The 27,097-nt window shown below is 47.0% G+C and overlaps 1 protein-coding gene across 1 annotated transcript in view; it reads left to right on the plus strand.

Annotated features, from left to right (window-relative positions):
* LOC142301615 (TRPM8 channel-associated factor homolog) overlaps positions 1–26,552 on the plus strand; it is a 123,044-nt gene extending 96,492 nt beyond the window's left edge. The window contains exon 8 of the mRNA XM_075342643.1: positions 25,784–26,552. Within this exon, the coding sequence (XP_075198758.1) occupies positions 25,784–26,029 (246 nt within the window). The 3' untranslated portion in view covers positions 26,030–26,552. The remainder of the gene's footprint in view (positions 1–25,783) is intronic.
* The last annotated feature ends 545 nt before the right edge of the window (positions 26,553–27,097 follow it).

Raw genomic sequence — 27,097 nt, forward strand, 5'->3', positions numbered from 1 at the left:
TAGAATGAGCCTGTGTTTACTCTCTAGACATTTGACTAACAGAACTTTCCACACGTAGCCCTCAAACATGCTTCCTTTTCTTTCTTCCACCATAACCTCATCATGATTTACCACTCATGGTTGATGTACCCTTCCCCTTCCCTTTCAAACAGATGTTTGCAACCCTCTGGCCACACCTGTCTAACACCTGACACAAAAGATAAATTATTTATTTACTGCCTGAGTTGACAATATTGGGAAGGCACTAAAAAGTACCGATAACTTCAAATGTTGTTCACTGCATAATTTTGAGCAGACACTGAAAAGTGGCAAGACCTTTTTACCTAATTCACTAGCAAATTTACAGCAGGAAGTACTAATTAACAACACCTACAAATGTAATTGTGATTGAAAGTGTAGTTTTGAGCAGGCAATGAAAACTGACAAGACCTTTTTACCTAGTTCACTAGCAAATTTACAGCAGGCACTACTAACAATACCTAGAAATGTGACTAATTATGTAATTTTTAACAGGCAATTAAAACTGACAAGAGTCAGGTGTTTTTGCACCTGAGTGGGTCCATCGCTCTCCTACACGTGCTCTGGCTCCCCGACGGGTCATCCATTGCCCTTTGCTGCCACAAAGGGTGGGGTGTTGCCATCTGGGGTGGAGCTTGCATGAGTGCCCGCTCTGACCAAGCATGTCGTACCATGGAGGTCGCTGGGAGGTGAGACGCCACTGCTCCCAGCAATGGTTTCACTCATGGGCCCCGGGATGCTATCAGCGGATACGGGATGCTGTATTTTTTTACACAGTCAGATAGTGGGATGCTCTCTTCATTCCACTCTCCTCCCCTCCTTGTGATGTTCCGTGGACAGAGGGTGGGGAATGGCTGTTGTATCAGAAAGTCACATGAGCTCCGGGAGGCTGATTTATACCTGCAATATGCCTCCCTTAGTTGCTGATTAATTCAGTGGTGTGGGTGGTTAGATTGGTTTGCTTGTACTAGAGCTCTGTGGTTTCCCGTGTGCTTCTCCTATGTGGGTTACAGCTTCTCCTTGGTTATAGCTGTGTTCAGCTTTCTCTTTAGTTTCTGCTGTGTATCAACCTTTAGTTTGGTTAGCTGGGTTCAGGTCCCTTTTTGTTTTTGCTGTGGTTTCAGCCTTATGTTTTGTTTCCTTTTCATTAGGTTATTTTCTTGGTGTGCTTTTTCCACCTGCCGCTGTGTGTCCGGTCACCTACTTCATTAGCAAGTTTACAGCAGTCAGTACTAACTAACAATACCTAGAAATCTGGTTGACTGTGTCGCGGGCGGGGAGGGAGCCATCGCTGCTGCGCTCTCGCTGGTGCTCGGGTCCGGCGCTGCGGCTGCTGCTACTCAGTGGCTCGAGCGGTGGGCCGGATCCGGGAACTCGAGCGGTGCTCCTCGCCCGTAAGTGAAAGGGGTGATTTGGTTTGGGGATTTGGTCCGTGACGCCACCCACGGGTTGTGGTGAGGTTGGACACCACCGCTGCTGTTGACGGGGATCCCGGGAGCGATGGCAGGGAGCAGCTGGGATGTTGTTTCCCCCCTCCATGGGTAGGGGGTTGGTGGTCCCGGGGCCCAGTGAGGTGACGGGGAAACAGGGTTGGCAAGGTGCAGGGGGGGCGCTTGGACTGCGCAGCACGGTGCCGGACAGCATGGTAGTACTCACTCAGCCACAAATGGAGGCACAGTCTCTGGTAAAACAAACGGCTGGATGGACGGGTCCCGCAGCCGGCTGCTGTGGTTTCTCCCGGACGGTTGGTGGTGGCTGCCTTTCCCTGCACCTGTTGTGTATCTTCGGTCTCGATGGCTTCCCACTGGTAACCCGCTCTCCAGCGTGTATATGGGCCGGAGGAGCCCTTTTGCCCGCAGGCTCTGGCCCTGGGAACTCTAGCTGTGGCGGTAGCTGTATTTCCCTTGTGCTGTTTGGACGGTTGCCTTCAATCGGGTCTTGGCTGTTTGGAAACCCCTGGGGTTCCGGTCACTAACGGATTTGACCTTATTAACGGCGACTCCAAGCCTGGTCGGGGTCCGCAGGCCCTGCCGGTTTGTGCTGGCTTCACTTCGCTCCCCGGTTCGGTACCGGCGGGCCACTGCCCGTCCCCGGTCCTACGGTTCCACCTCTCCTGCAGATGGCCACCACCGTCTGCCAACCTTGCTGTCGGTGCCCAGGCCACGTACCCGGACACGGTCAGTTTGCTCCTCTCCTGACTCCTCTCCTCACTCTTTCCCTTCATTCACTTCACTCCTTTCCTGACTCCTACTCAGATCTCAACTGACTTCCTTTTCCCGCCTCCAGGACTGTGAACTCCTCAGTGGGTGGGGATAACCGCCTGGCTCCACCCCACCTGGTGTGGACATCAGCCCCTGGAGGGAGGCAACAAGGATTTGTGTCTGATTGATATGCCTATATTGGGGTGGGGGGTGTTGTGTTTTAGTACCTGTGACGACCTGGCTAGTCCAGGGCACCACAACTGCGTAATTTTGAGCAGGCAATGAAAACTGCCAAAACATTTTTACATAGTTCACTTGCAAATTAACAGCAGGCAGTACTAACTAATAATAGCTAGAAATGTGGTTGACTGCGTAATTTTCAGCAGTCAATAAAAATTGTCAAGACCTTTTTACCTAGTAAACGAGCAGATTTACAGCAGGTAGTACTAAATAAAAATACCTAGAATTGTGATTGAATGGCTTATTGGGAGCAGGCAGTAATAAGTAGCAATAGCTATTTAGATTCTTCACTGGCAACTCTTTAGCAGGCACTGACAAGTACTTATCCCTATTTCTATAATTAAATGCCGATTTGTGACATACAGCTTTCCCTACATTGCATTTCCCTATTGTACACTATCACTCTCCTATCTATCTTAACTACCTATGATTAAACCCGTTGCTAAGCTAACTGTGTAGCAGCAACAGCGGCAGCACAGGTGGCAGCACCTTCCCTAACGTTTCACATTCAGAAAATAACACCTACGCCACATGTCCACATTTTATATGCAGACGGACATGTGATTTAGGCAGCCAATGACACAAGCCCGTTTGTCTGAACTTTTTGGATGTTTGGTGCACCTTGATTGGCTGCAGGAACATTTGCAAATAAGGTTAAGTGAAAAAAATGGCGCCGCGAGCATCTGGCTTCTCCTGAGTTCCCACTCATTAAACACATACCCCACTCATCATACAGCACCACAATCCCACATACAGAAAACGCAATCAGTGATAGAACAAAATCGAACATTGCTGACTTTTGTGGAAAATGCCCGACCTAAGGCTCATACCTAATTTAGATTTGGCAAACCTTTATCTAGCAGGTTTGCTCATCTCTACTTGCTGTCCATGGTGAAGGTAGAAATGTTGCTTCAAGCCTTGTTATAGGGCTGGTCCCACACATCCATGTTGCAGTTTTCCACTATTTTTAGTCTGTGCCAATTGTTGCCACTTTTCCTGTTGTCTAAGCTTAATTTTTGGAAATGTGGATACTCCAAGAAGGGTCTCCATATTTTCTTTTTTCTGTAGTGCCAGGGTTCTGGGAGAAAGAGGTCTACGCCTGTCATCTTGCAGCGTCTGGTGAAGGTAGAAATGCTGGTGCAGGCATTGTTTCATGGCTGGTCCCATGCAGCCATGTTTCTTTGTTGGACTATTTGTAGTCTGTGCCAATTATTGCCACTTTTCCTCTAGGGTCTACAAACTGTCTTTTGTCTGTAGTACCATACTTCTGGGAGCAAGAAGCCTTCACCTGTCACTCATGCATCGCTTGATTTTTAAAATTAAAATGCCAGGCCACATCCTGTGTGTAAGTCAATGCAATCAGGCAGCGATTAAATTAATATGCATTGGTGAACACAGTCACACAGCTGCAGAGTTAAATCATATATAGAAATTGCACTCAAGACATTGGATACATTTAAAATACATATTTTATTATAATTATTAAAAAATAGGTGGACATGATAACAACATAGAAATGTAGGAGGAAGCACAGAATACCGGGACAAGTAAATACAATGACAGGTGAGTATATAAAGTACTAAAAGTGAACCTGTCAGGTACAATATGTGTGACGCCCTGGACTAGCCAGGTAGTCACAGGTAGGACCTTGCACAACATATGTCCCCTAAAAAGGTGTCATCAGCCAACCTTAAAACCCTAGTCACCTCCCTCAGGGTTTGATGGACACACCAGGGGGCGTGCCCAGGTGGCTGGGCACACCCACCGAGGAGTTCACAGGTCCTGAGGCAGGAAAAAGTAGTGTAGATAAGTTGTGGAGTTCAAGGAGTGAGGTTCAAGTGCGGAGGCAGACCTGTGCCCAGGTCTGCCGCAGTCTAACAACAGGTGTCTGGGTCGGAGTCTAGTCACCTCTGGCTAGGAGGCATACGGTGGCCTCAGCCTGCAGGAGCCAGGAAGACGGCTCGGTGGAACCGTAAGGGACCAGGACAGGGTAGTGGCCCGCCGGTACCGAACCAGGAAACCGACAGGAAACCGGAGCACAAAGGGGGGTACTCAGACCCTGAAACGAGGTCCAGAAACCAGTGGATCACGTTAATTAACTGATTGAGGTCTGGACTTTAGGTCCTTTCCCACCTAAGTCCTGACTGAAGACAACAGCCCACAGAGGGGGATAGAAAGCCACTGCATAGGAAGAGAGATCCCACGGGCCAGCGTCTGCGGGCAAACGGGCTCTCCCGACATACACAACGCTGGGGAGCGGGCTCCCGTTGCTGAAGCACAGGCAGGCCAGAGCTACAGTACAAGGTGCAGGAGAAAGGCGGAGACCACCAACCCGAGTGGGGGACCAGACGCAGCTGGCTGCGGGCACCGACCACCATCCTCTTGGTTTACCAGAGACTCTTGTGCATCAATCATAGTGAGTACAACTGTGCCCTCGGGCTGCGCACCGCCCTGCACCGCCAAGCACCGACATACCATCCCAATCGGGTCTTGGGGCCATCACCCCTACCCACGGAGGGGTTAACACCTTTGCTACGCAAAATCTCCCCCAAATGCCTGGTAAACAGCAGCGGTAGTGTCCAAATTCACCACAACCCGTGAGTGGCGTCACCAACTTAACTAAAAACCACGGCTCCGGTCGCAAACCTAACCCCTTCAAAGTGCCAGCCCCTTTCAGAGCGAAGTGAACCTGGGTCGAGAGGCGCTCGAGCCACCCACCGACGAGCCCGGATCCGAGCGGCTCGGCTGCAGCCGAGTGCGGGGCGGTACACATGCACCCAGAACCACAAGCAGTTTTGGGTGCATATTGCTAATCCCTGCCTAACCGTCCATGTATACACTAGCATAGATAAAGAGATCTTTAGAAAAAGTATTTCTAAAGATCTTATATCGTATGCTAATGAACGAGGGGACGAGTCCCCTGGGCATTACTTCCCTTGTTAGTCGCCCCCATTAGCATGTTAGTATGTCCCTGTGGGCGTGCTATCATGCTAATGAATACGCAGCATCAGAGGATGATCTCACTCACCTCTCCGCCACCATGACTCCAGAGTTTGGGCATGCGCACTACTTCAGTTTGAAGTCAGGATTCATACACCCGGCTTCATAGTGCGCATGACTGAAGCTCCGGGGTCATGCACACTGAGACGAAATCCCCCGTCGGACACGATGGTGGCAGAGAGGTGAGGGAGATCATCTTCTGATGCTGTTTATTCATTAGCATGATAGCACATCCATAGGGACGTACTAACATGCTAATGGGGGCAACTAGCAAGGGAAGTAACGCCCAGGAGGCTTGTGCCCTCGCTCATTTACATAAGATAAAAGATCTTTAGAAGTACTTTTTCTAAACATCTCTTTAGTGCATACAGGGACAGTTAAGGCAGTTTTACACGCTGCGATCTCGCTAGCGAAATCGCTAGCGTGCGTACCCGCCCCCATCATTTGTGCGACATGGGCAAATCGCTACCCGTGGCGCACAAAATCGTGCGGACCCGTCACACTACTTACCTACCTAGCGACGTCGCTGTGACCTGCAAACCGCTTCCTTTCTAAGGGGGCGGTTCGTTCGGCATCACAGCGACGTCACACGACAGCCATCCAATAGAAGCGCAGGGGCGGAGAAGAGCGGGACGTAACATCCCGCCCACCTCCTTCCTTTCGCATTGCCGGTGGATGCAGGTAAGGATATGTTTGTCGTTCCTGCGGTGTCACACATAGCGATGTGTGCTGCCGCAGGAACGACAAACAACATCGTACCAGCAGCAGTAATGATAATTGGGAATAGGGGGGGCATGTCACTGATTAGCGATTTTGAACGTTTTTGCGACGATTCAAAATTGCTCATAGGTGTCACACACAACGACATCGGTAACGCAACAGCCGGATGTGCGTCACAAATTCCGTGACCATAACGACATCACTTTAGCGATGTCGTAGCGTGTAAAGCGGCCTTTAGGCAGGGAATAGCATTATGCACCCAGAACTGCTTGTGGTTCTGGGTGATTATTGCACTTGACAGGTTCCCTTTAACAATAAATAGTTACACCCACAATGGTAACATCATCTGTGAATAAATAACCACTAAGTACAAAATCTTTAAATCACACCACTGGAAAAAAAGAAGCTAGCTGAAACCTTGGTACCAAGGTAAAAAATAGTACTGACATAAAACCAATAGTAACCAGGAGGTTTGAGGGATAAAAAACAGAACCCAAAGGAAAGATGTAAAAGTGTGCAGCATATAGTATATACCAAAGGTTAAGTGAAAATAATGAAGGCAAAAAACCTAGCATATGTAACCATATAGTGTATAATTGCTGAGCACAATTCCCACGATAGATAACCATGCTAACACTAGCCAAGAGAAGATGTAATAGATTAAAGTAGTGGTTAATACCTGACACCGGTGTGCAGTGGTGCAGCAAAGGGGGGGCGGAGGGGGCGGTCCGCCCCAGGCGGCACGTACCAGGGGGGCGGCATTTTGGCCACTCGCCTTCAATTCCGCTGCCCCCGGGCCGAGTTACGGGGACCACAGTCCTCGGCAGGAAACTGTGGCTGCCGTCCCTTTAAGACGTGCAGACCACAGCGTTCTCTGTGTCCTCCTGGTTTGAGCTTCATCTGTGGGCGGAGCTACCGCGTGGCATCCTGCTCAGTCCCACAGATGAAGAAGGCCAAGTGCCAGCCAGCAACCCCCAGCAGAGCGCTTCCCTCCAGCGTTGTGTGGACACCTCTCTTCTGTGACCGAGTGGTATGTGCTACACCCCTCCCCCCCACTCGACCTGTATGTTCCCTCCCAGCCACCTGGTTTATGGGTCCCAGTGAGCTGTACGGGCTTCCCCCCAGGTGTATGCCTTGCTCCCCCGGAGCCGTATGTGCTGGCCCCTAGAGCCGCATATGTGGGCCCCCAAAAGCCGCATGTGTGGGTCCCCAAGGGACATATGTGTGTGTCTATATGTATGCAGCAGAGCTGTGTGTGTCTGTATGTATGTATGCAGAAGAGTTATGTGTCTGTATGCAGCAGAGTTGTGTGTGTGTCTGTATGTATGCAGCAGAGTTGTGTGTGTCTGCATGTATGTATGCAGCAGAGTTGTGTGTGTCTGTCTGTATGCAGCAGAGTTGTGTGTGTCTTTCTGTTTGTATGCAGCAGAGTTGTGTGTCTGAATGTATGCAGCAGAGTTGTGTGTGTCTGTATGTATGCAGCAGAATTGTGTGTGTCTGGCTGTATGTTTGCAGCAGAGTTGTGTGTGTCTGTATGTATGCAGCAGAGTTATGTGTGTCTGTCTGTATGTATGTATGCAGCAGAGTTGTGTGTGTCTGTATGTATGCAGCAGAGCTGTGTGTGTCTGTCTGTATGTATGTATGCAGCAGAGTTGTGTCTGTCTGTGTGTATGCAGCAGAGTTGTGTGTGTCTGTCTGTATGTATGCAGCAGAGTTGTGCGTCTGTATGTATGCAGCAGAGTTGTCTGGGTCTGTATGTATGCAGAAGAGTTGTGTTTGTCTGTCTGTATGTATGTAGCAGAGCTGTGTGTGTCTGTGTGTATGCAGCAGAGTTGTGTGTGTCTGTCTGTATGTATGCAGCAGAGTTGTGTGTGTCTGTATGTATGCAGAAGAGTTGTGTGTGTCTGTCTGTATGTATGTATACAGTAGAGCTGTGTGTGTGTCTGTATGTATGTAGCAGAGCTGTGTGTGTCTGTATGTATGTAGCAGAGCTGTGTGTGTCTGTATGTATGCAGCAGAGCAGTGTGTGTCTCTCTGTATGTATGAAGCAGAGCTGTGTGTGTGCCTGTCTGTATGTACGCAGTAGAGCTGTGTGTGTGTCTGTATGTATACAGTAGAGCTGTGTGTGTGTCTGTATGTATGCAGCAGAGCTGTGTGTGCGTCTGTCTGTATGCAGCAGAGCTGTGTGTGTGTATAATAGGCCTACATATATGTGTAAAAAGGTGAAAGTCTAGGACTAATAGTAGCAGTCCACAATTAGATCTTTGATTGTAGTTCCATGAAAAATAAATATTTTGATGGCTTTCCGGATTTTTGAAGGTTTCTGGATTATCGACGGCCAACGGAGGGAGGCGGCAAATTTGATGACCGCCCCTGTGCGGCAAAAGCAGTTGCTACGCCACTGCCGGTGTTCTGTGCCCTCCATCCCCGACGCGTGTTTTGACGTGTCATTTTTTTCAAAAGAAAAAGTAGTAAAAAAAAGATGACAAGTCGAAACGCGCGTTGGGGACTGAGGACACAGCACACCGATGTCAGGTATTTAAGATAATGTTAGGGCAACCAAAACCTCATCCACCCGCTGCTAAATCCTCGCCCACTTGCAATGAGCCAATTAAATTGTTGAGTGGGCAGAGTTTTGTTCAGGTGGGTGTGGACGTCTACTTTTTCCACTGCCTTTTTATATACTGACAGCGTCATCGTAGAATGACAGGACATGCCCAGTTAAATTAAATGAACCACCCAGTTAAATAAAATATTTAACACATTAGATGCTAGTAATTTTGGTGCCTGAATGTGTACAACGGAGAAGAGAAAATAAAAATTGAAAAAATATTTTTATGTACTTTAATTCAATTTGTCATGTACAAAAATAGTACGAGTGCAGAAAATGACACTCATTTGGCGACCTCTACTGACCATTACTGGTTATTTCATTTCATATTACATGATGAAATATATAACCATAATATCATGGCCATAAAAACCTATTATCCAAATGTGAATGATGAATAACAATTATAATTTAGCTCCTAAATAAGAACCAAACAGCCTTATGCATATGTAAAAAGCAAACAAACCAACATAAAAGTGCCTGTGCGTGCTATTCTGCAAATTAAATTATCAAATGCAGTAATAATGGTAATGGCGAGGTGCAAAGTAAAAGGAAACCAGAATGTTTATTATGTGCATCAAATATGCAGATTTAGTGGCAGCAGGCAGTGGGGTTTCACTTTGCAAAATGAGGTATAAACTTAAACAGTGATGAGCGAGCACTACTATGCTCGGGTGCTTGGTACTTGAAACGTGCAGGTCTGAAACTGTGACGGGCTCAACTCGAGTACCGAGTATATTGGAATTCAATGGGAAACAAGCATTTTTCCCAGAAGATCTTACAACAAAGATGCTTGAGTTTCCTATTCCATTATACTCTGTATTTAAAATTGTTCACCTCTACTAACCTAAAAGCATAAGAAAAGTTGGCTATAATATGCCCAAAACAATATAAATAAACCACAGAAGTTTGAGGATTCAAATATTTGAAGCAGTGAAACTAAATTGGAACTTGTTGTGCCTGTAAATAAGCGGTATGTGTGAAGGCGGAATAATGAAGCATCTATTGAAAAAATTACCACACATACAGTGAAGCTTAGTGGGGGATATTTAATGCTCTGGGGCTGCTTTGCTTCCTCTAGCAATGGGAACCTACAGTGTGTGGAAGACAAGATGGATTAATTCAAGTATTAGGAAATCCTGGCATAAAAGATCATACCTTCTGTGAGAAAGCTGAAGCTTGGGTGTCATTAGACCTTCCACAACAGAACAATAATCCCAAGCATACTTCATAGACCATCAAGTCTTGATTTTAGAAGACATCCTGCAAGATCCTGGGGTGGTGGCCATTGTTGCCTTTCTTGAATCCCATTAAAAAACTTGATTGGGATTTGGAGATGGCGGTTGGAGGACACGAAGCCAAGAATATTCGTAAAGTGGAGACCTTTGCCATTGAGGAATGGGCTAAAATTCAGGGGCAAACATACTGCCTGTGCAGCCAATTCAGCTGCACAGGGGCCTTGTGGGAGGGCTGCCCTAGCAAGAAAGTTAAATCTGCACTGATCTGATCAACTGTTGCAGGCAGAACTTCCTGCTGGTTTATCCCAGGAAGCAGGAAGCTCAGTTGTCAAAATCTTCAGGGAGGGAGAAAGTGCAGACCCACCACTGTCTGCTCTGCTGAGAGCAGACTGAGCAGACTCTCCCAGGTTCCCAAGGCTATACAGCTAAGGAGTGTTTCATGTCCATTACTGAGAAACACAATGTGTTCCTTACTGCCTAAGTTTCTGTACACCATACACCCCCTAGAGGGGTTATATATATTGTCACACGCTGTGGGCGTTATTGGGCGGCATGACATGGCAGGGACACAGACGGAAACAGTCCATATAAAGTAAACGAGAGGTTTTTTAGCCAAATAGTTGCAGACAATCATGCAGCAGAAAAAACAACACAGACTTTCCCGGCTTGAAAACTAGTAAACGCATAATACCTCTGACTCACGCTTTCAGGGATGATTGCGGGGTTTGAATCTCCAGTAAAACCTATTGCAGTTTAGTCACTAAAGCCTGCTTTACACGTTGCAATTTCACATACAATATCGTATGCGATTTGCAACGCCCCCATCGTATGTGCAGCACGTTCAATTTGTTAAACGTGCCGCACAAACGATTAACCCCCGTCACACGTACTTACCTTCCATACGACCTCGATGTGGGCGGCAGCCGGCCAATAGAAGCGGAAGGGCAGAGCTGAGCGGGACGTAAACATCCCGCCCACCTCCTTCCTTCCGCATTGTGGACCGGGAGCCGCAGGACGTAGGTAAGATCTGTTCATCGTTCCCGGGGTGTCACACACTGCAATGTGTGCTACCCCGGGTACGATGAACAATCTGACGTGCAATTCTAGAGAAAGGTACGATGTGTATGCGATGAACGTTTTAACGTTCAATCGCAATCGCACGTACCTGTCACACACTGCAATGTAACTTACCATGCCGGATGTGCGTCACTTATGACGTGACCCCGCCGACACATTGTAAGATACATTGCAGTGTGTAAAGCAGGCTTAAGTCTAACGTTGTCAGGAACATACCATATTACTCCTACAGCTGACTGCTCCTTTCTGATTTATGTAACCTGTTATGTGCCAATCAGCAATACCCGGCTTTTAATATCTCGCACAGCTTAACTTTCCGGGTGAGAAATACACTCTATCTAGTATCATTCCCGTCTTCCGCCTACAATATATATCAAAATCAGCAAGGGATCAAATAACTATTTGTGATGCCCTGGCAAAACGAGGTTGTCACAGAGGTTGTACAAATATATCAGGTGCAAAACTCCATCCTCCTTGGCGTACCAACATCAAACCCACACCCAGGTGCACTACACCAGCCAGTAAAGCCTAGTCACCCCCCATGACAATAGGGACACACCAGTGGGCGGGACCAGGCGGATGGGAGCGCCCACCTAGGGGTCCTGAAGTGTCAGGGGAGGGAACAAGACAGAACAGTACTGACAGTGGAGGAGTGTGAAGTGACTACCGAACTACTGACTAGGTGGCAGACGGCAAACAGGACCACAGGCGACGGAGATCCGGTCATGGGAGACCTTAAGTGGACCGGGGCTGGGTTGTAGTCTGCCGGTGCCGGCAGCGGGAATCCGGTCCGGGGGCCGTGCACAGTCGGGATGCCTGGACCCTAGGGCAAGGAAGTTTTCAAGCCCCTTGTCAATTGACCAGCCGGGGACAAGGTTCCAGGGCTTGTTCCACAGTAAGCCCAGAGAGTGAAACAAAAGCCCAACGCGGGGGATAGGGTGTCCGCCAGAACCAACAGAGATCCCAAGGGTCAGATTTCACGGGTCACAGCTCCCAACATACAAAGTACCGGGAGTGGACTTCCCCGTTTCAAGCGGAGTTGTCCCATTGAAGACACAAACACTGAGTGCAGGAGGAAGGGACACCTATTTGCTACATCAGGGTGTGGGACCCGAATACACCCGCCGGAGGCAAAATGCTAACTCTGTTGTTTTCCACCAGGTGGCGCTATAGGTGGTTTCATTGCATAGCGCATGGCTACTTTACTATACCTAGACACCACTTCTATGCCTATAGCTGCCACCGTTCTCAAGTTAATGGCGGTGGACAGGACATGGGTGGACACACTGTATATATTTATTTTTTAACTGTAGACTAAATCTTATACACTGAACTATAAATTGAGAATGATAAAAGAAAAAAAAAAGAATGATACAACTCCATTAAATCTTAAAAGAAAAAGTTCACAATGTACAAAATATTGATGCATAAAAACACTTGCCGGAGGCAAAGGAGACTGTGTGGCCTGCGATTTGCAGTAAGTACTTATGACTGAATTGTTGATGCCAATGATAGTGGTGCTAGTGGTTCCCACATTCTTAGCCATGGTATTGGGGTTTTTTTTCTTCTTACATTACATGTTTGCCATTGCTACTTTTAATTTTATAATACATTTTGCACAACCCTATTTTGACAACCTTTTCAACACTTGCCAAAAAGGAGGTAAAAAGAAATGCTGATTAGGTACACATGCAGAAAGTAAAATGTGTTCACAGACCACAGTATGTGTGGTGTGTATGGCTGCCTATATTGGACCATTAAAACCCGAATGCAACAACAGACATGCACAGTGAAATGTCTTCAAAAAATTTTTATAACACAATTCTACCACTTTTCCAAAAATTCAAAAATAAATTCAACATAGACACAGGTTGAAAAAGCCAGCACTTCTAACAGGGCAATATATTAGTGTGCTGTGTATGGATGAAATGAATTAACAATTAAAATAGTGTCATACAGCATTTGGCTCTAAACTCGCTGAGTGTCATGGCGGCATCTGACATTGTTCACACTGCAGAATTGGACACCACACTATGTTTCTTTTAGTGCTTCTGAGTTACACAGACAGGCACAGGCATTGACCAGCTGTTTACTCATTACTGATTGGCTTGCAGGAGTTAATTTCTGCTACTGATTACGTCTTGGATCACATGTTGTGAGAGACCTATCACACTCACTCCTCAATTTTTTAAGAAGGTGGAGCTTGTCTTCCCATGCCAACTATAGCTTCTGCTAAAGCAGTGCTGTTGTATCCCACTTCTGCTGGTGATTGTATTACTTTGTGCGTGGAGTTGTTTTGTTGTTTTCTCTCTCCTCTGATTTTCCTGTTAAGCTCTTTGTGTGTGTGTGTGCGTGCAGTAAGATAGAGATTTCGCTTCCTGTTTGTCTACTTCTGTTGACTTTATCATTCCTGCCTCAGCCATCCACAAGTGTTTGGGGGAGGTGGTTTAAGATAAGGGCTGGTCAGGAGCAGGGAAAGGAAAGCAGCCCAGATATCCTCATCATGAGAGGTAACTCTGGGATTAGAGATAGCCAGGGTTCCTTAGGCTATGTCCGCACTTTGCAATTCAATTCTGCAGCATGTAAGTCACTGCGTGTGCGTCTCAGAACGCAGATGAAAAAGCTGCGTTCTGAGACGCATTCGGCAGAACGCAAAGTGCGGACATTCCTGGAGAGAATTCATGCGTTCTGGATGCTTTCTCTGCCATAGACAGAGTGGGAAAAGCATCCAGAATGCACATTTTTCACAGTACGCACTCACTCAGCTCTGCAGCATCCCCATAGACTTGCAGCAGAGCCGAGAGGGACCGCACTGTCACTGTCATGGCTGGCTGCGGGACAGTGCCGCGCGATCAGAATGAACTCGGATGAACTTCATCCGACTTCATTGTGATCACGCGGCTGTGTGTGTGTGCTGCGGCTTGATTTGCAGTCACTTGTGAAGGACTCACCTGTGATCGCAAATCCCCTGAGTGACTGCAGTGAGGAGCGCGATCAGCTGTGCTTTCACTCAGGTTACTCGCGGCCACAGCTGCAGTTCTCCACCTGAGAGTGGTGGCCGCGAGTAACCTCAGTGACAGCACAGCTGATCGCGTGACTCACTTCAGTTGCTGCAGGGAGCTCACAGGAGCGGCGGTGTTCTAGTGCCGCTCCTGTCAGCTTCCGATGTAGCAGAGCTGTAAGCGTCGTGGGACCTTGCGTGGATTACGTCGGACCTGGAGGTGTTTTTGAGGGATGAATAAAGTGGTGAAAGAGGGTGTTTTTTTGTCTTATATTTCAATTAAATGATTTTTTGGATGTGTGTGTTTATTTACTTTAACTTTCAGGTTCATCATGGAAGGTATCTCGGGGAGACGCCTGCCATGATTAACCCAGGACTTAGTGGCAGCTATGGGCTGCTGCCATTAACTCCTTATTACCCCGTTTGCCACCGCACCAGGGCAATTCGGGATGAGCCGGTAAAGTCCCGGGACTGTCGCATCTAATGAATGCGGCAATTCCGGCCGGCTGCTGGCTGATATTGTTAGGCTGGGGAGCTCCCCATAACGTGGAGCTCCCCATCCTGAGAATACCAGCCTTCAGGAGTGTGGCTTTACCCTGGCTGGTATCCAAATGGGGGGGACCGCACGTCGTATTTTTTCAATTTATTTATTTATTTTTACTGCTCGATATAGACACGCCCACCGTTGGCTGTGATTGGTTGCAGTGAGACAGCTGTCACTCAGCGTGGGGGCGTGTCTGACTGCAACCAATCATAGGCACCGGTGGGCGGGAGAAGCAGGGAATACGTAATGGATTAATGAGCGGCCGGCATTTTCAAAAGAGAAGAAGCGGGGTGGGAGGGAGAGACCGACATGGACAGAGAGAGAGATAGAGACATAGAGAGAGAGAGACCGACCGACAGACCGACCGACAGAGAGAGAGAGACTGAAAGACCTGCCTTTGTTATGTTAAATAAAAACATGTGGATCGCAATAATAATGCAATGCAAGAGCACTGCTTAACATTTTGGCAGCGATTTACTACAACTCATTGATTTCAATGGGTGTAGAACGCAGCCAAAATGGCAAAAACAACTGACATGCTGCTTCTTTGAACGCATGTTTTTTTCCCAAAAGTATGCAAATTAAACGCAGCGTTTGGAAACGCAAAGTGCGGACAAGAAATTCACATTTTCCATAGACTTTGCTGGAAAATCAAAACGCATGCCTTTTGGCATGAAAACGCTGCAGTTCAAAACGGACCTAAAAGCAGCTGAAAAGCAGGTGGAAATAGAAAGTGCGCATGTAGCCTTAGCCTGAGGGTCAGTCTCGGAGCCCCTGTCCCATCTCTCCACCTACACCAATACAAATAGATGTGCGAAAAATGTATTTTCACATGCACACAATCCCAGTTAAATTTTTGCTTTTTGGGGATTTTTTTCTGTATTTTTGAAAAACAACTATATTTCCTATTGCAAAAAGAAATGCACAGGAAATGTAAAAACTCAGTACAGTCACCTGCAACTAACAAACACACTATCTATGGCTAAAAAAGATTTCAGATATTTTTTTCTGTAGCATTCTACTACATAAAAAGCTTGATAAAGACATGATAAAGATGTGAATTTAATAATTTATTTGGTTTATGTTTGAAACCATTTTTTTCTTTGTAGTGCTGGGCTTTCTCTTTCCATATTTATCCGAAATCACGCTAAATTGTCTGCTGCATTAACTACCTTGATTTTTATACAGGCTTTCAAAGCCCCTCCTGTGCTATACCATATCATGTGATAGTTGCAAGCCATTATGGGAAGCCCAGGCAGTCATTCATGAAGTTATCTGAAGCCTATTGTAGCTGATGCAATCCAGCAAAGTATAAAATGGCAGTGGGTAGTTTTTTAGTGTTTCACAACATTTGAACAAGGAGTGTAAAAGCCATTGCTTTGAAAAGGTGCTACATCGGGACAGTCCTACTCTAGTATAAAAACCTTACCTTGCATCAGTGACATTGGTGTAAATAAGGGCAGAAAAGAACAAAGCCCAAACTGCAGCCACCTCTCCATGGGAAGCTACATACAGTAGATGCAATGTCTAGCTCAGAGGGAGGGACCACACCCCCATTTGTACAGAGTGCAAAAAAAGCATAGAAGAAAACTAATACATGATTCAGGTGAAACCTCCGATGGACCCATTTACTATAATCAGGCAGCAGAGTTACTCCAGACTCTGGCCTCTGTTCAGCGGTATCTGTCTTTTGAAAGGTGAACAAAACTGTTGTTGACTGCAATTTTGTGCACACCTAAAAAGATGTGTAAAAAGATGGACACCACTGGACCCCTGGCCAGACAGGAGTTCAAAGTTACTCTCTCAGCCTCATAACAGTGAATTTGTTTGGTGTGAACTTTTGTCTGAATGATGTTTTTCACAGATTTACATGTTATCTCTGGTGTAAGAGCTCAGCGTAAAGCACAGGATAAATGTGAGCTGAGCCTTTCTGCGATCGTTGGGAGGCAGAATAAACAAATGAACAGCAGCTGAGTAATTGACTTTATTGCTATTTTTTACGCTGTTCACCTTGTGGTATAAGTGATAAGTCGGCCTTATCCATCAGTTCAGTACAATTAAAGCAATACCAGATTTATTTAGTTTTCTTTAGTTTTGGCTACTATCACACTAAAAAATGCTTTTTTACAAAAAGGTTTTTTGCATCACCAAATTTTGAAGGCTATAGTTTCCTTATTTTTCTGCTGATAGAGTCATATGAGGGCTTGTTTTTTGTGGGGTGAGGTGGAGTTTTTATTGGCACCATTTTGGGAGTCATAATTGCTTTCTATTATGCTTTTTCTGAGGCAGAATCAAGAAGACACAGCAATTTAAACAAGATAAGACAGCTTTATTATTCATGTCAGTACAATTACAGCGATAGTACGTTTATGTTGTGTCATAAAAACAATTTTATAGCAAAAAATTGTTCTTGGATTACTGTATTTTGAGAGCTAAAGCTTTTTTTGTCACTGATGTAGCTGTATTGTGGATTGTTTTTTTGCACAAGATGAAGTTTTCATGGATACCTTTTTTATTTACATATGACTTTTTGATTTCATTCTAGTCCACTTTTTTATGAGCTGTAGGATGAAAAGTCTTTATTTTCTGTTAAATATTTTTACATTTTTTTTGTACTTTTTTTTTAAGTTTTCTACTTAGTCCCTCCCTATATGAGACATTAACTTTTATTAGTCTGATTGCTAATATAATGTGTGGCAATAGCTGGCTGGCCCTGAGATCGTCGTCATGACCTCGGGTTGCAATAGCAACAATTGGACCCCTTGATCATATTTCTTGGATTCCAATCGGGTACACTCCCTCTCCCAGCCTCCCAAATGCTAAGATCGCTATTGATCATAGCATTTAGGGGTTAAACAGTCCAAGGCAGTGTGGGGACCATCCCTGGTTGTAATATCTGGAGTTCGGCTATAACTTACATCGAGCTACCGGCAGTGATTGCGCATGCACAGCTCCTGTTTCCGTGTAATCGCCATGACGTACATTTACATCATTTTGTTGGAACCCCTTCCTGATCATGATGTAAACTGCCATCAAATGTTGGGAATTAGTTATAGGGTAATACTGTTGCAATCCTGGAATGTTAGCTTGTATAATTATGGACTGTTTTGAACAAAAATTGGAAAAGTATCAATGCATTATTAGGAAAGGCTAAACATGTCAAGAAATTAAAAAATCAAATATAGAAGACATAAAATAGTAAAATGAGTATATGGATTTAAACTACAATGCATAATTCTAAAACAAACAAAGCAAGGTTTAATTTATGAATTACTATGTATACTAATAGTAAAATAATGTCACGCTCCCCGGGTCCCCTGCCCTGCTTCCCGGCTCCCCTGCCTCGTTCCCCGGCTCACCTGGCACGCTCCCCGGCTCCTCTGTTAGGCGTCCCCCGCTCCACAGCCTCCAGCCCCCATCACCTGCGGTCCCCAGGCGGCCCGGTCCAGTCCCCACCTCCTGGGTCTGCCCGTCCACCTGGCCCTAACAGTAAGAACAGGCCATGGATCACGCCGAAGCACTAGCGGCCTTGCAGCAGGAACTCACACGCCAGCATGAGACCCAGACCCGCATGCTGAACTTCATGACTTCTGTGGATACCCGCCTGAACGCGCTACAAGCAGCGGCCACATCCTCGGCATTTCGGGTTTCCACTGTACAATCCACAGCCACTGCTCCCGTGGCAGCCTCCTCGGATGCCTCCAGTCTTCGTTTGGCCTCACCACCCCGGTACGCCGGAGATCCCAAGACCTGCAGGGGATTCATAAATCAATGCTCTCTCCATTTCAAGCTACTGCCGCACTTGTTTGCCTCTGACCAAGCCAAGGTCGCGTTCATGATGTCCCATCTGGAGGGAGAGGCACTGGCCTGGATGAACCCCTTGTGGGAGAAGGAGGATCCGGTGACCACCAACATCCAGGAATTCCTGCAGGCATTCCGTGGCACCTTTGACGAGCCCGGACGCACCTCCGCGTCTGCCTCATCTCTCCTCCGGCTACGTCAGGGGACTCTGACGGTGGGCCAATATGCCATCCGTTTTCGCACCTTGGCTTCGGAACTCGGGTGGAACAATGAGGCTCTAACCGCCACCTTCTGGGAAGGACTCTCGGGTCGAATTAAAGATGAGCTGGCTGGTCGTGACGTACCGTCCACCCTGGATGCCCTGATTGCCCTAGCGACTCGAGTGGATCTTCGCTTTCAGGAACGATCCAAAGAGGTGTCCCGTGAGAGACGTCCGATACGGCATTCCTCTCCTCCGCAGAAGCCCGCCGTACTTCAGTCAACGTCGTCTGGCGTCTCCGTCCACGAGCCCATGCAGATCGACCATTTGCGGCAGTCCGAACAACGCCGAGCAGAACGGCTCGCCAAGGGTCTCTGCTTCTACTGCGGAGAGGGTACACACCTTCTACGCTCCTGTCCAGAGAGGCCGGGAAACTCCAAAGCCTAGGGTTGGTAGGAGAGGCCACCCTAGGTGCTGGGACTCTCTCAGACCCGGTTACGTAGACTGGTCAAGTGACAACGGGAGAGATGCGGTTCACGGCCGAGGCGTACCTCGATTCTGGGGCAGCAGGCAATTTCATCCAGCAGGCCTCGTGATTGCCTCAGTAGATGGGAGACCCCTCTCTGACACCATCTCGTGGATCACCAAGCCGGTGGAACTACGTATCGGTGCCCTGCACACCGAGACCATCGCTCTCTACGTCCTCCCACACATGTCTCATCAAATCCTGCTGGGACTCCCCTGGTTACGGACACACGAACCGTCAGTCAGCTGGGGTACTGGTGAAATCACCCGATGGGGATCCTCTTACCACGAGAACTGCCTGAAGACTATACAACCCGTCCGACGACCTCCGGTTCCAGAGTCCCTACCGGGACTGCCTTCGGACTATTGGTCCTTCGTGGACGTCTTTGATAAAAAGGAGTCAGAGGTACTGCCGCCACATCGTCCTTACGATTGTGCCATCGACCTGCTCCCGGGAACTACACCACCTCGAGGACGGATATATCCGCTGTCTCCTGCCGAAACAAGGGCCATGTCTACCTACATCACAGAGAAAACAGAAGAACGATCCAAAGTACTATAGCAGGGCATATCATATTGTAAAACAAATAGGTAAATAATCCACCACAGGCATAATTCAGCAAAAAAACAGAGAATTGTGGTTTAAGGGATAACAATAAATATTTTATTAACTGGCAAATACCATATTATAACACTCATAATTTGCATATGGAGAGCAGGGGTCAAAAAGGGTATCCAGGTATTCAGTATATAGTTAATTAAATCACAATATTGCTACAAGGAAGTACATGTCCACAGAGGATACAGGGAATAAAGTGTCATGTGCAATACAATTACTATTACCACAGAAACAGGGGGATTACATAAACATTGCACAAAGTCCCATGTAAAGTGCTATGCATATCCTAGTGGGTCAGACAAGAGTTTTAGCAGCACATATATAACAAATCAAGTAACAGTCATGTGTATACCAGTACCCAGAGGTGGAGGGGATGCACACCAAGCCTAAGGAACGCTTGTTGCATTCACCACAATGTATATGTCTATGGGGTTTGTATATTCCCCAAAGTACTGTGCACATGTTTATATGTTACTTTTTGTGGTATGATCTTCATGTGCACTTTTCCAGTTCACAGCTAGGGGGAGTTCTGTGTTGCTATTATTATACAGCGTCTCCCTGCTGCCATGGTTACGTGTGGTAACATAATGAGTGGTGCAGATGGTGACGCGTCCCCTCCCACTCCCCACGTGATATCCTGGCCAGGTTGAGATGCAGAAGGACTCGTGCAGGCAGCAACTGCACATGTGCGAGCATTCACATTTTCATTGGCTAAAAGTATACCATGTGATCGTGTGGGTTGTTCACAAAAGGTCCTGTTCCTGTATCATTGCTGCCATTCTTACCTTGCCTGGTTGATAAAGCTACCCGCGAAAACGTGCGTTCCTTAGGCTTGGTGTGCATCCCCTCCACCTCTGGGTACTGGTATACACATGACTGTTACTTGATTTGTTATATATGTGCTGCTAAAACTCTTGTCTGACCCACTAGGATATGCATAGCACTTTACATGGGACTTTGTGCAATGTTTATGTAATCCCCCTGTTTCTGTGGTAATAGTAATTGTATTGCACATGACACTTTATTCCCTGTATCCTCTGTGGACATGTACTTCCTTGTAGCAATATTGTGATTTAATTAACTATATACTGAATACCTGGATACCCTTTTTGACCCCTGCTCTCCATATGCAAATTATGAGTGTTATAATATGGTATTTGCCAGTTAATAAAATATTTATTGTTATCCCTTAAACCACAATTCTCTGTTTTTTTGCTACATCACAGAGAACCTGGCAAGGGGATTTATTCGGAGATCCTCCTCTCCTGCTGGAGCAGGTTTCTTCTTCGTTAAGAAGAAAGAGGGCGACCTACGCCCATGCATTGACTACCGGGGATTGAACCTAATCACCGTGAAAGATAAATACCCTCTGCCGCTCATCCCCGAATTGTTTGATCGGCTTAGAGGAGCTCGTGTGTTCACCAAGTTGGATCTTCGGGGTGCCTACAACCTGGTCCGCATCCACTATGGGGACGAATGGAAGACCGCGTTCAATACTCGCGATGGGCACTATGAATACTGTGTGATGCCCTTCGGCCTGTGTAACGCACCAGCAGTCTTTCAGGAATTGGTGAACGACGTGTTCCGGGACCTTCTCTACGTCTGTGTGGTGGTGTATCTTGATGATATCCTGGTCTTTTCTCCGGACCTCCAGACCCACAGAGAGAACGTGCAGCTGGTACTACAAAGACTGAGGGAGAATCGTCTGTACGCCAAGTACGAGAAGTGTGTCTTCGAGCAGTCTTCTCTTCCCTTCCTGGGTTACGTAATCTCCGATACCGGCCTGCAGAGAAGGTCACTTCCATTCTCAACTGGCCCCCTCCTTCTGGACTGAAGGCAATCCAACGCTTTCTGGGATTCGCAAACTATTACCGTCAGTTCATCCCTCACTTCTCTGCTCTGACTGCACCTCTCTCCGCCTTGACCAAGAAGGGGGCTAATCCAAAGGACTGGTCACCTGCGGCCGACACCGCGTTTGGCTCCCTGAAGCGGGCATTTGCTTCCTCCCCTGTGCTCCACCGTCCGGAGTTAAACCGACAGTTCACCTTGGAGGTGGATGCCTCCTCCTCGGGAGCCGGAGCAGTGCTCATGCAGAAGTCCTCCTCTGGGAAGATGGTTACTTGCGGTTTCTTCTCCAAGAGCTTCTCAGCGCCTGAACGCAACTACACCATCGGTGACCGAGAGCTATTGGCAGTCAAACTGGCTCTGGAGGAATGGCGCTACCTTCTGGAGGGAGCAGTGTACCCTGTGATCATTTACACGGACCACAAGAACCTGGAATACCTGCGGTCCGCTCAGCGACTGAACCCACGGCAAGCCAGGTGGTCCTTGTTCTTTGCCAGGTTCGATTTCCAGCTCCATTTCTGACCCGCGGACAAAAATGTACTCGCAGATGCCTTGTCCAGGTCATTCATGCCCATGGAGCAGGAGGAGGAGACATCCCAGCCCATCATCTGCCCTAGTAAAATCATTTCGGTGGCCCCTGTCACCCTGGCCCAGATACCGCCCGGGAAGACCTATGTCTCTGAGACTGACAGGCAAAAAGTGTTGCATTGGGGCCATGCCTCGAAAACAGCCGGCCATGCTGGTCAGAAGAGAACATGGAGTACAATTGTACGTCACTACTAGTGGCCATTCCTTCGCACGGACGTCGCTTCTTTTGTCTCAGCCTGCTCCTCTTGTGCCAGGAACAAGACGCCCAAACATCTGCCATATGGCCATCTTCTGCCTCTGCCTATACCCTCCGTTCCGTGGCAACACATTGCAATGGACTTTATTACGGACTTGTCCCTGTCCTCCGGACACACAGTCATATGGGTCGTGGTGGATCGGTTCTCCAAAATGGCTCATTTCGTCCCTATGGCTGGACTGCCCTTACATACAGCACATCTTCCGGTTGCATGGCTTTCCATCACACATTGTGTCCGACAGAGGAACTCAGTTTACCTCCCGCTTCTGGAGGGCTCTCTGCAAACATCTGGGAGTGACTCTGGACTTTTCTTCAGCCTACCATCCTCAGTCGAATGGCCAAGTGGAACGAGTCAATCAGATCTTGACCTCCTTCTTACGTCACTACATTAACGCCCATCACGACGACTGGTCCACGCTTCTTCCTTGGGCAGAATTCTCCCATTACCACCACGTCAGTGAGTCCTCCTCCAGCTCTCCCTTCCATGTCGTTTACGGACTTCAGCCTTCCGTCCCGTTACCTGTAGCCTCTTCCTCGGATGTCCCTGCTGCTGATGCTGTAGCCCGTGACTTTGCAACAATTTGGGACTCTGTCAAGGCGTCCCTTGGACGTGCTTCCCTGCGGATGAAGAGACACGCAGACAAGAGGCGTCTGGATCCTCCGCGTTTCTCTCCAGGAGATCTGGTCTGGCTTGCTTCCAAGTACGTCCGATTGAAGCTACCATCATACAAGCTGGGTCCTCGCTACATCGGGCCGTTTAAAGTCCTCAGCAAAGTAAATGAGGTCTCCTACAAGCTGCAGCTCCCGGCCACGATGAGGATACCCAACTCCTTCCACGTCTTCCTGCTCAAGCCGGTTGTCCTTGGTCCCTTCACCGCTGCTGCCAGTTCGGCTCCTCCTCCTATTGCTGATGACGACATCTATGCGGTAAGGGATATCGTGGCCATGAAAACCGTACGGGGCCGACAGTTCTTCTTGGTGGACTGGGCAGGGTATGGTCCTGAGGATAGGTCCTGGGAGCCCCAGGAGAATGTGGGTACTCCTCTGATACGTGCCTTCCTGTCCCGGTTGCGGGGTGGGGGGCGTGGGGGGGGTACTGTCACGCTCCCCGGGTCCCCTGCCCTGCTTCCCGGCTCCCCTGCCTCGCTCCCTGGCTCACCTGCCACGCTCCCCGGCTCCTCTGTTAGGCGTCCCCCGCTCCACAGCCTCCAGCCCCCATCACCTGCGGTCCCCAGACGGCCCGGTCCCCGCTCCCGGCGCCCGTCGGCAGCTCTGCTCCAGGCCGGCTCCCCTGCTTCCTATTCACCGCTCCCTGCCCTGGCTTCTGGCACCCGGGCCTCGCGCATGCGCATTAGGGCGCGCGCGCGGTCATTGACCCTCTCTTAAAGGGCCAGCGTCCACTGACAGGATATTGAACACACAGGTACAGGGTATAAAGGGGTTTAGTGTCCAAGTGGGCGGGGCCTGTTCTTCATGTTTTCCTAAGCTAGGAGTCAGGTCTCCTTGCGTCTGCTGGTATACTTACCTATCTCTCTTCTAGAGCCACTCCTGCCTCGCCATCCGGTCCTGACGATTCTCGAACCCCGAACGCTGACTGTCTGCCATCCCGTCAGTCCGTACCATCTCTGATCCCTGTGGTGACCCGTCCTCTCGCTCCATCGGTTCCGGAATCTGCCTGACAACATCTCGGCCTCCGAACCTGAGCTCCGTCACCCGGACTACCATCAGTGACTCCGTGGTCCCAGGGACTTCTCCACTCCACTCTTTTGAACGGACTGTCCTGCTACCTGTAGTGCTCCGGCTACCGGACCCCTTGCCTTCAGTAAGGTGTTCGGCCCAGTGGATCCACCTCCTGGGTCTGCCCGTCCACCTGGCCCTAACAAATAATCAATATCTTACCATATCCTGATTGTTATATAGAAAATATATTATGCGAACTATAATAAATAATATTTCATGGATTCTACACGCATTTATCAAATGATAAATGATAAATTTTGCACAGATTTAAAATCTTGTAAGAAACTGAGGTGTGAATGACTGTCTAAATATAATTATGGCCAACAACCCAGAGTAGAATACAAGTGAAGATAATTATTGTGTTATGTGGCAATCTCCGTCAGTGGTCTCTTGTCAGCTCTAAAATGGCTACTATGGACAGGCTTAGTAAAAGTCTATCTGCCTACCAGATCCAAGGAGTTGCCCTGGTCTTTACCCTTTAACCATTGTATGGAAATCTGGACTTAAAGGAGTTGTCCCACTAAGTTCATTTTATTCAATAGATCTTGGAATAAAAATAGGTTTCACAATTGGATATATTTAAGAAAAATTTTCCAGTGCTGAGATTATCTTATATACTGTATGTGTCCCTGCTATGTACTGTGTAATGGCCGTGTCTGACCGTACAGGGACATGGTCTGAACATACCACATCTCCTATGCTGGAGGGGGAGCAAAGGGGAGTATACAGACATTATAGCATATAAAGGGAAAAAAAAAGTAATTTTCAGCTCACCCTGCATGGCAGTGTTTAAGAGATCCACAGAAGGTGCAATTAACCTGGGCGGTGCAGGAATCAATGGATACCAGGAATCCAGTGCATTCGCAGAAAAAGGGCAGGTAATCCAACAACACATCCAGTGATAAAAAAACAATTCCTTAATCCATATACGTATAGAAACGTTTAGTACATGATAAAATGAGTCCATGCCAAGGGTAGGGATCGCTTACGCATTTCGGACTACACAGTCCTTACTCATAGCATACGTGTAGACTAACATCAAACCCTTTTAAACCAAATGACAGACAGGAAATCCCCTCCCCCCAAAAAAAGGAGGATTTTTGGAAATTACATGAAAAAAATAACATACTGAGGCTATTAACATATTAGAATTATTAACCTGTTGGAAATATATATGAATATAATACAATACATTCCTTATAACCACAGAAATGTTGATTTATCATAATAAATATGACAGGTCTGATTTATTGTTCATCCCTTTTGGAATTGTCATTTCTAATTTGAGAATCCTCATTGCTTCTTTATTACAGAATCAGGGTCTCTGCCCCTACATTATGCTGCTCTCAGATTAGGTGGCAAAAACCTGGTGACAGATTCCCTTTAAATGTTGTGAAATGCCCAGTCAGCATTGGACCTACAAGAAAATAAACTAAGTCAAATGATAGCACTACATTACATGTGTAACTATGTTCTACAGTGTATGCCTAATTTTATATTAAATTCAATTCAGCACACAATGGATCCATTGTTAATATCTTTTTTTATGTTTTTTTTCAGCTACAGGAAGGTTTTGGGTGGGATCCCTTCAAATGTCTCTTCTCAAAGTACCAGACCATGTCCAACGTCAGTGAAAATAATAACGATAAGATGAATCTTTGGGCAAAGTTGTTTTCTCAAGCAGTCAATAAAAACCTGGCCCCATTTTTCCTGGCCTGGGGATGGCCCATTGATGAAGCAACCAGAAATGAATTGTTCACCCTGAAAGAATGGGAGACTGACCCAATGAGAAAATATTTTATGTGAATATAATTTTACATTTTTTTTTAAAGAATGTAGCACTGACACTGCTAATTAGTCATTAAAGCATTTACTAAGTCAGCCATTGTCACATGATAAAATCTGTAAACTATTCAGGAAATAAACCAGTTTAGATCGTGCTCAGCTAAAAAAGATTGATTGGACAAAAGATGAAATAGGTAAAAAATTATAAAAAAAGTCAAAAGATGCGTATATTGCGCAAAAGATCTGTTGCTCGCCGTCAGTCTCCTTCTCTTCATGTTGTCTTAAGAAAGTGCTGCTGGAATAGCCAGTGCTGAGTGCTGCCTTTTTTTGCCTATCTCATCTTTTGTCTAATAAAATTTTTATATTAAAAAGATTTTCAATTTTTAAAATTTGATTGAAAAAAAAAATCCATAAAATAAAGTGTAATGATATCTGACAGCTAGGCCACACATCTGCCACATTGTGACAAGTCATACGTCCACCTGTTGGAAAATAAAGTGTATACACACTATATTCAAGAATTTGAGATAGTTTAGGTAGTAGACAACCCTTTTAAAACAATGTGTAATTGATATTTGCATGCAATGTATTCAATGATTGCTGAAAGAAGTTATACGACATATTAACCAAGGTATTTAGATTTCACTTCAATTAAAGGGTGTAGCCGAGACTGTAATAAACAAAAATGTGCCTAAGCAATAACAGGCAGGTAACTGCTGACAACCTGCCTATTGTGAACAGTGCCATTCTTCGCCGACACAGAGTGGTTATGGACCGCTCCTGCCGGCAATACAGTGGTTTTGTCAACAGAGCGGGGACTACTTTTCGGCTCTGCTCTATAGATGGGGAAGGACAGCTGACGTCATACTGATTGACAGCCGGTTCCCCTCTGCCTAACTGGGAGAGTCGGCTGTCAATCTGCATGATATCGCCTGCCCCGCCCTGTCTACAGAACAGAGCGGATGAGAAGCTGCTGCTCTGATGATGTGACGTCAGCAGAAACAGCTAAATCTCCAGAAGCAAGGGTCTGTGACTCCTCTATGTCGAGGAAAAATGGTGCTGGGCACAACAGGCAGGTATTAACTGCTT

Source organism: Anomaloglossus baeobatrachus, chromosome 4 (assembly GCF_048569485.1).
Source record: "Anomaloglossus baeobatrachus isolate aAnoBae1 chromosome 4, aAnoBae1.hap1, whole genome shotgun sequence".
NCBI classification, from domain to species: Eukaryota; Metazoa; Chordata; class Amphibia; order Anura; family Aromobatidae; genus Anomaloglossus; species Anomaloglossus baeobatrachus.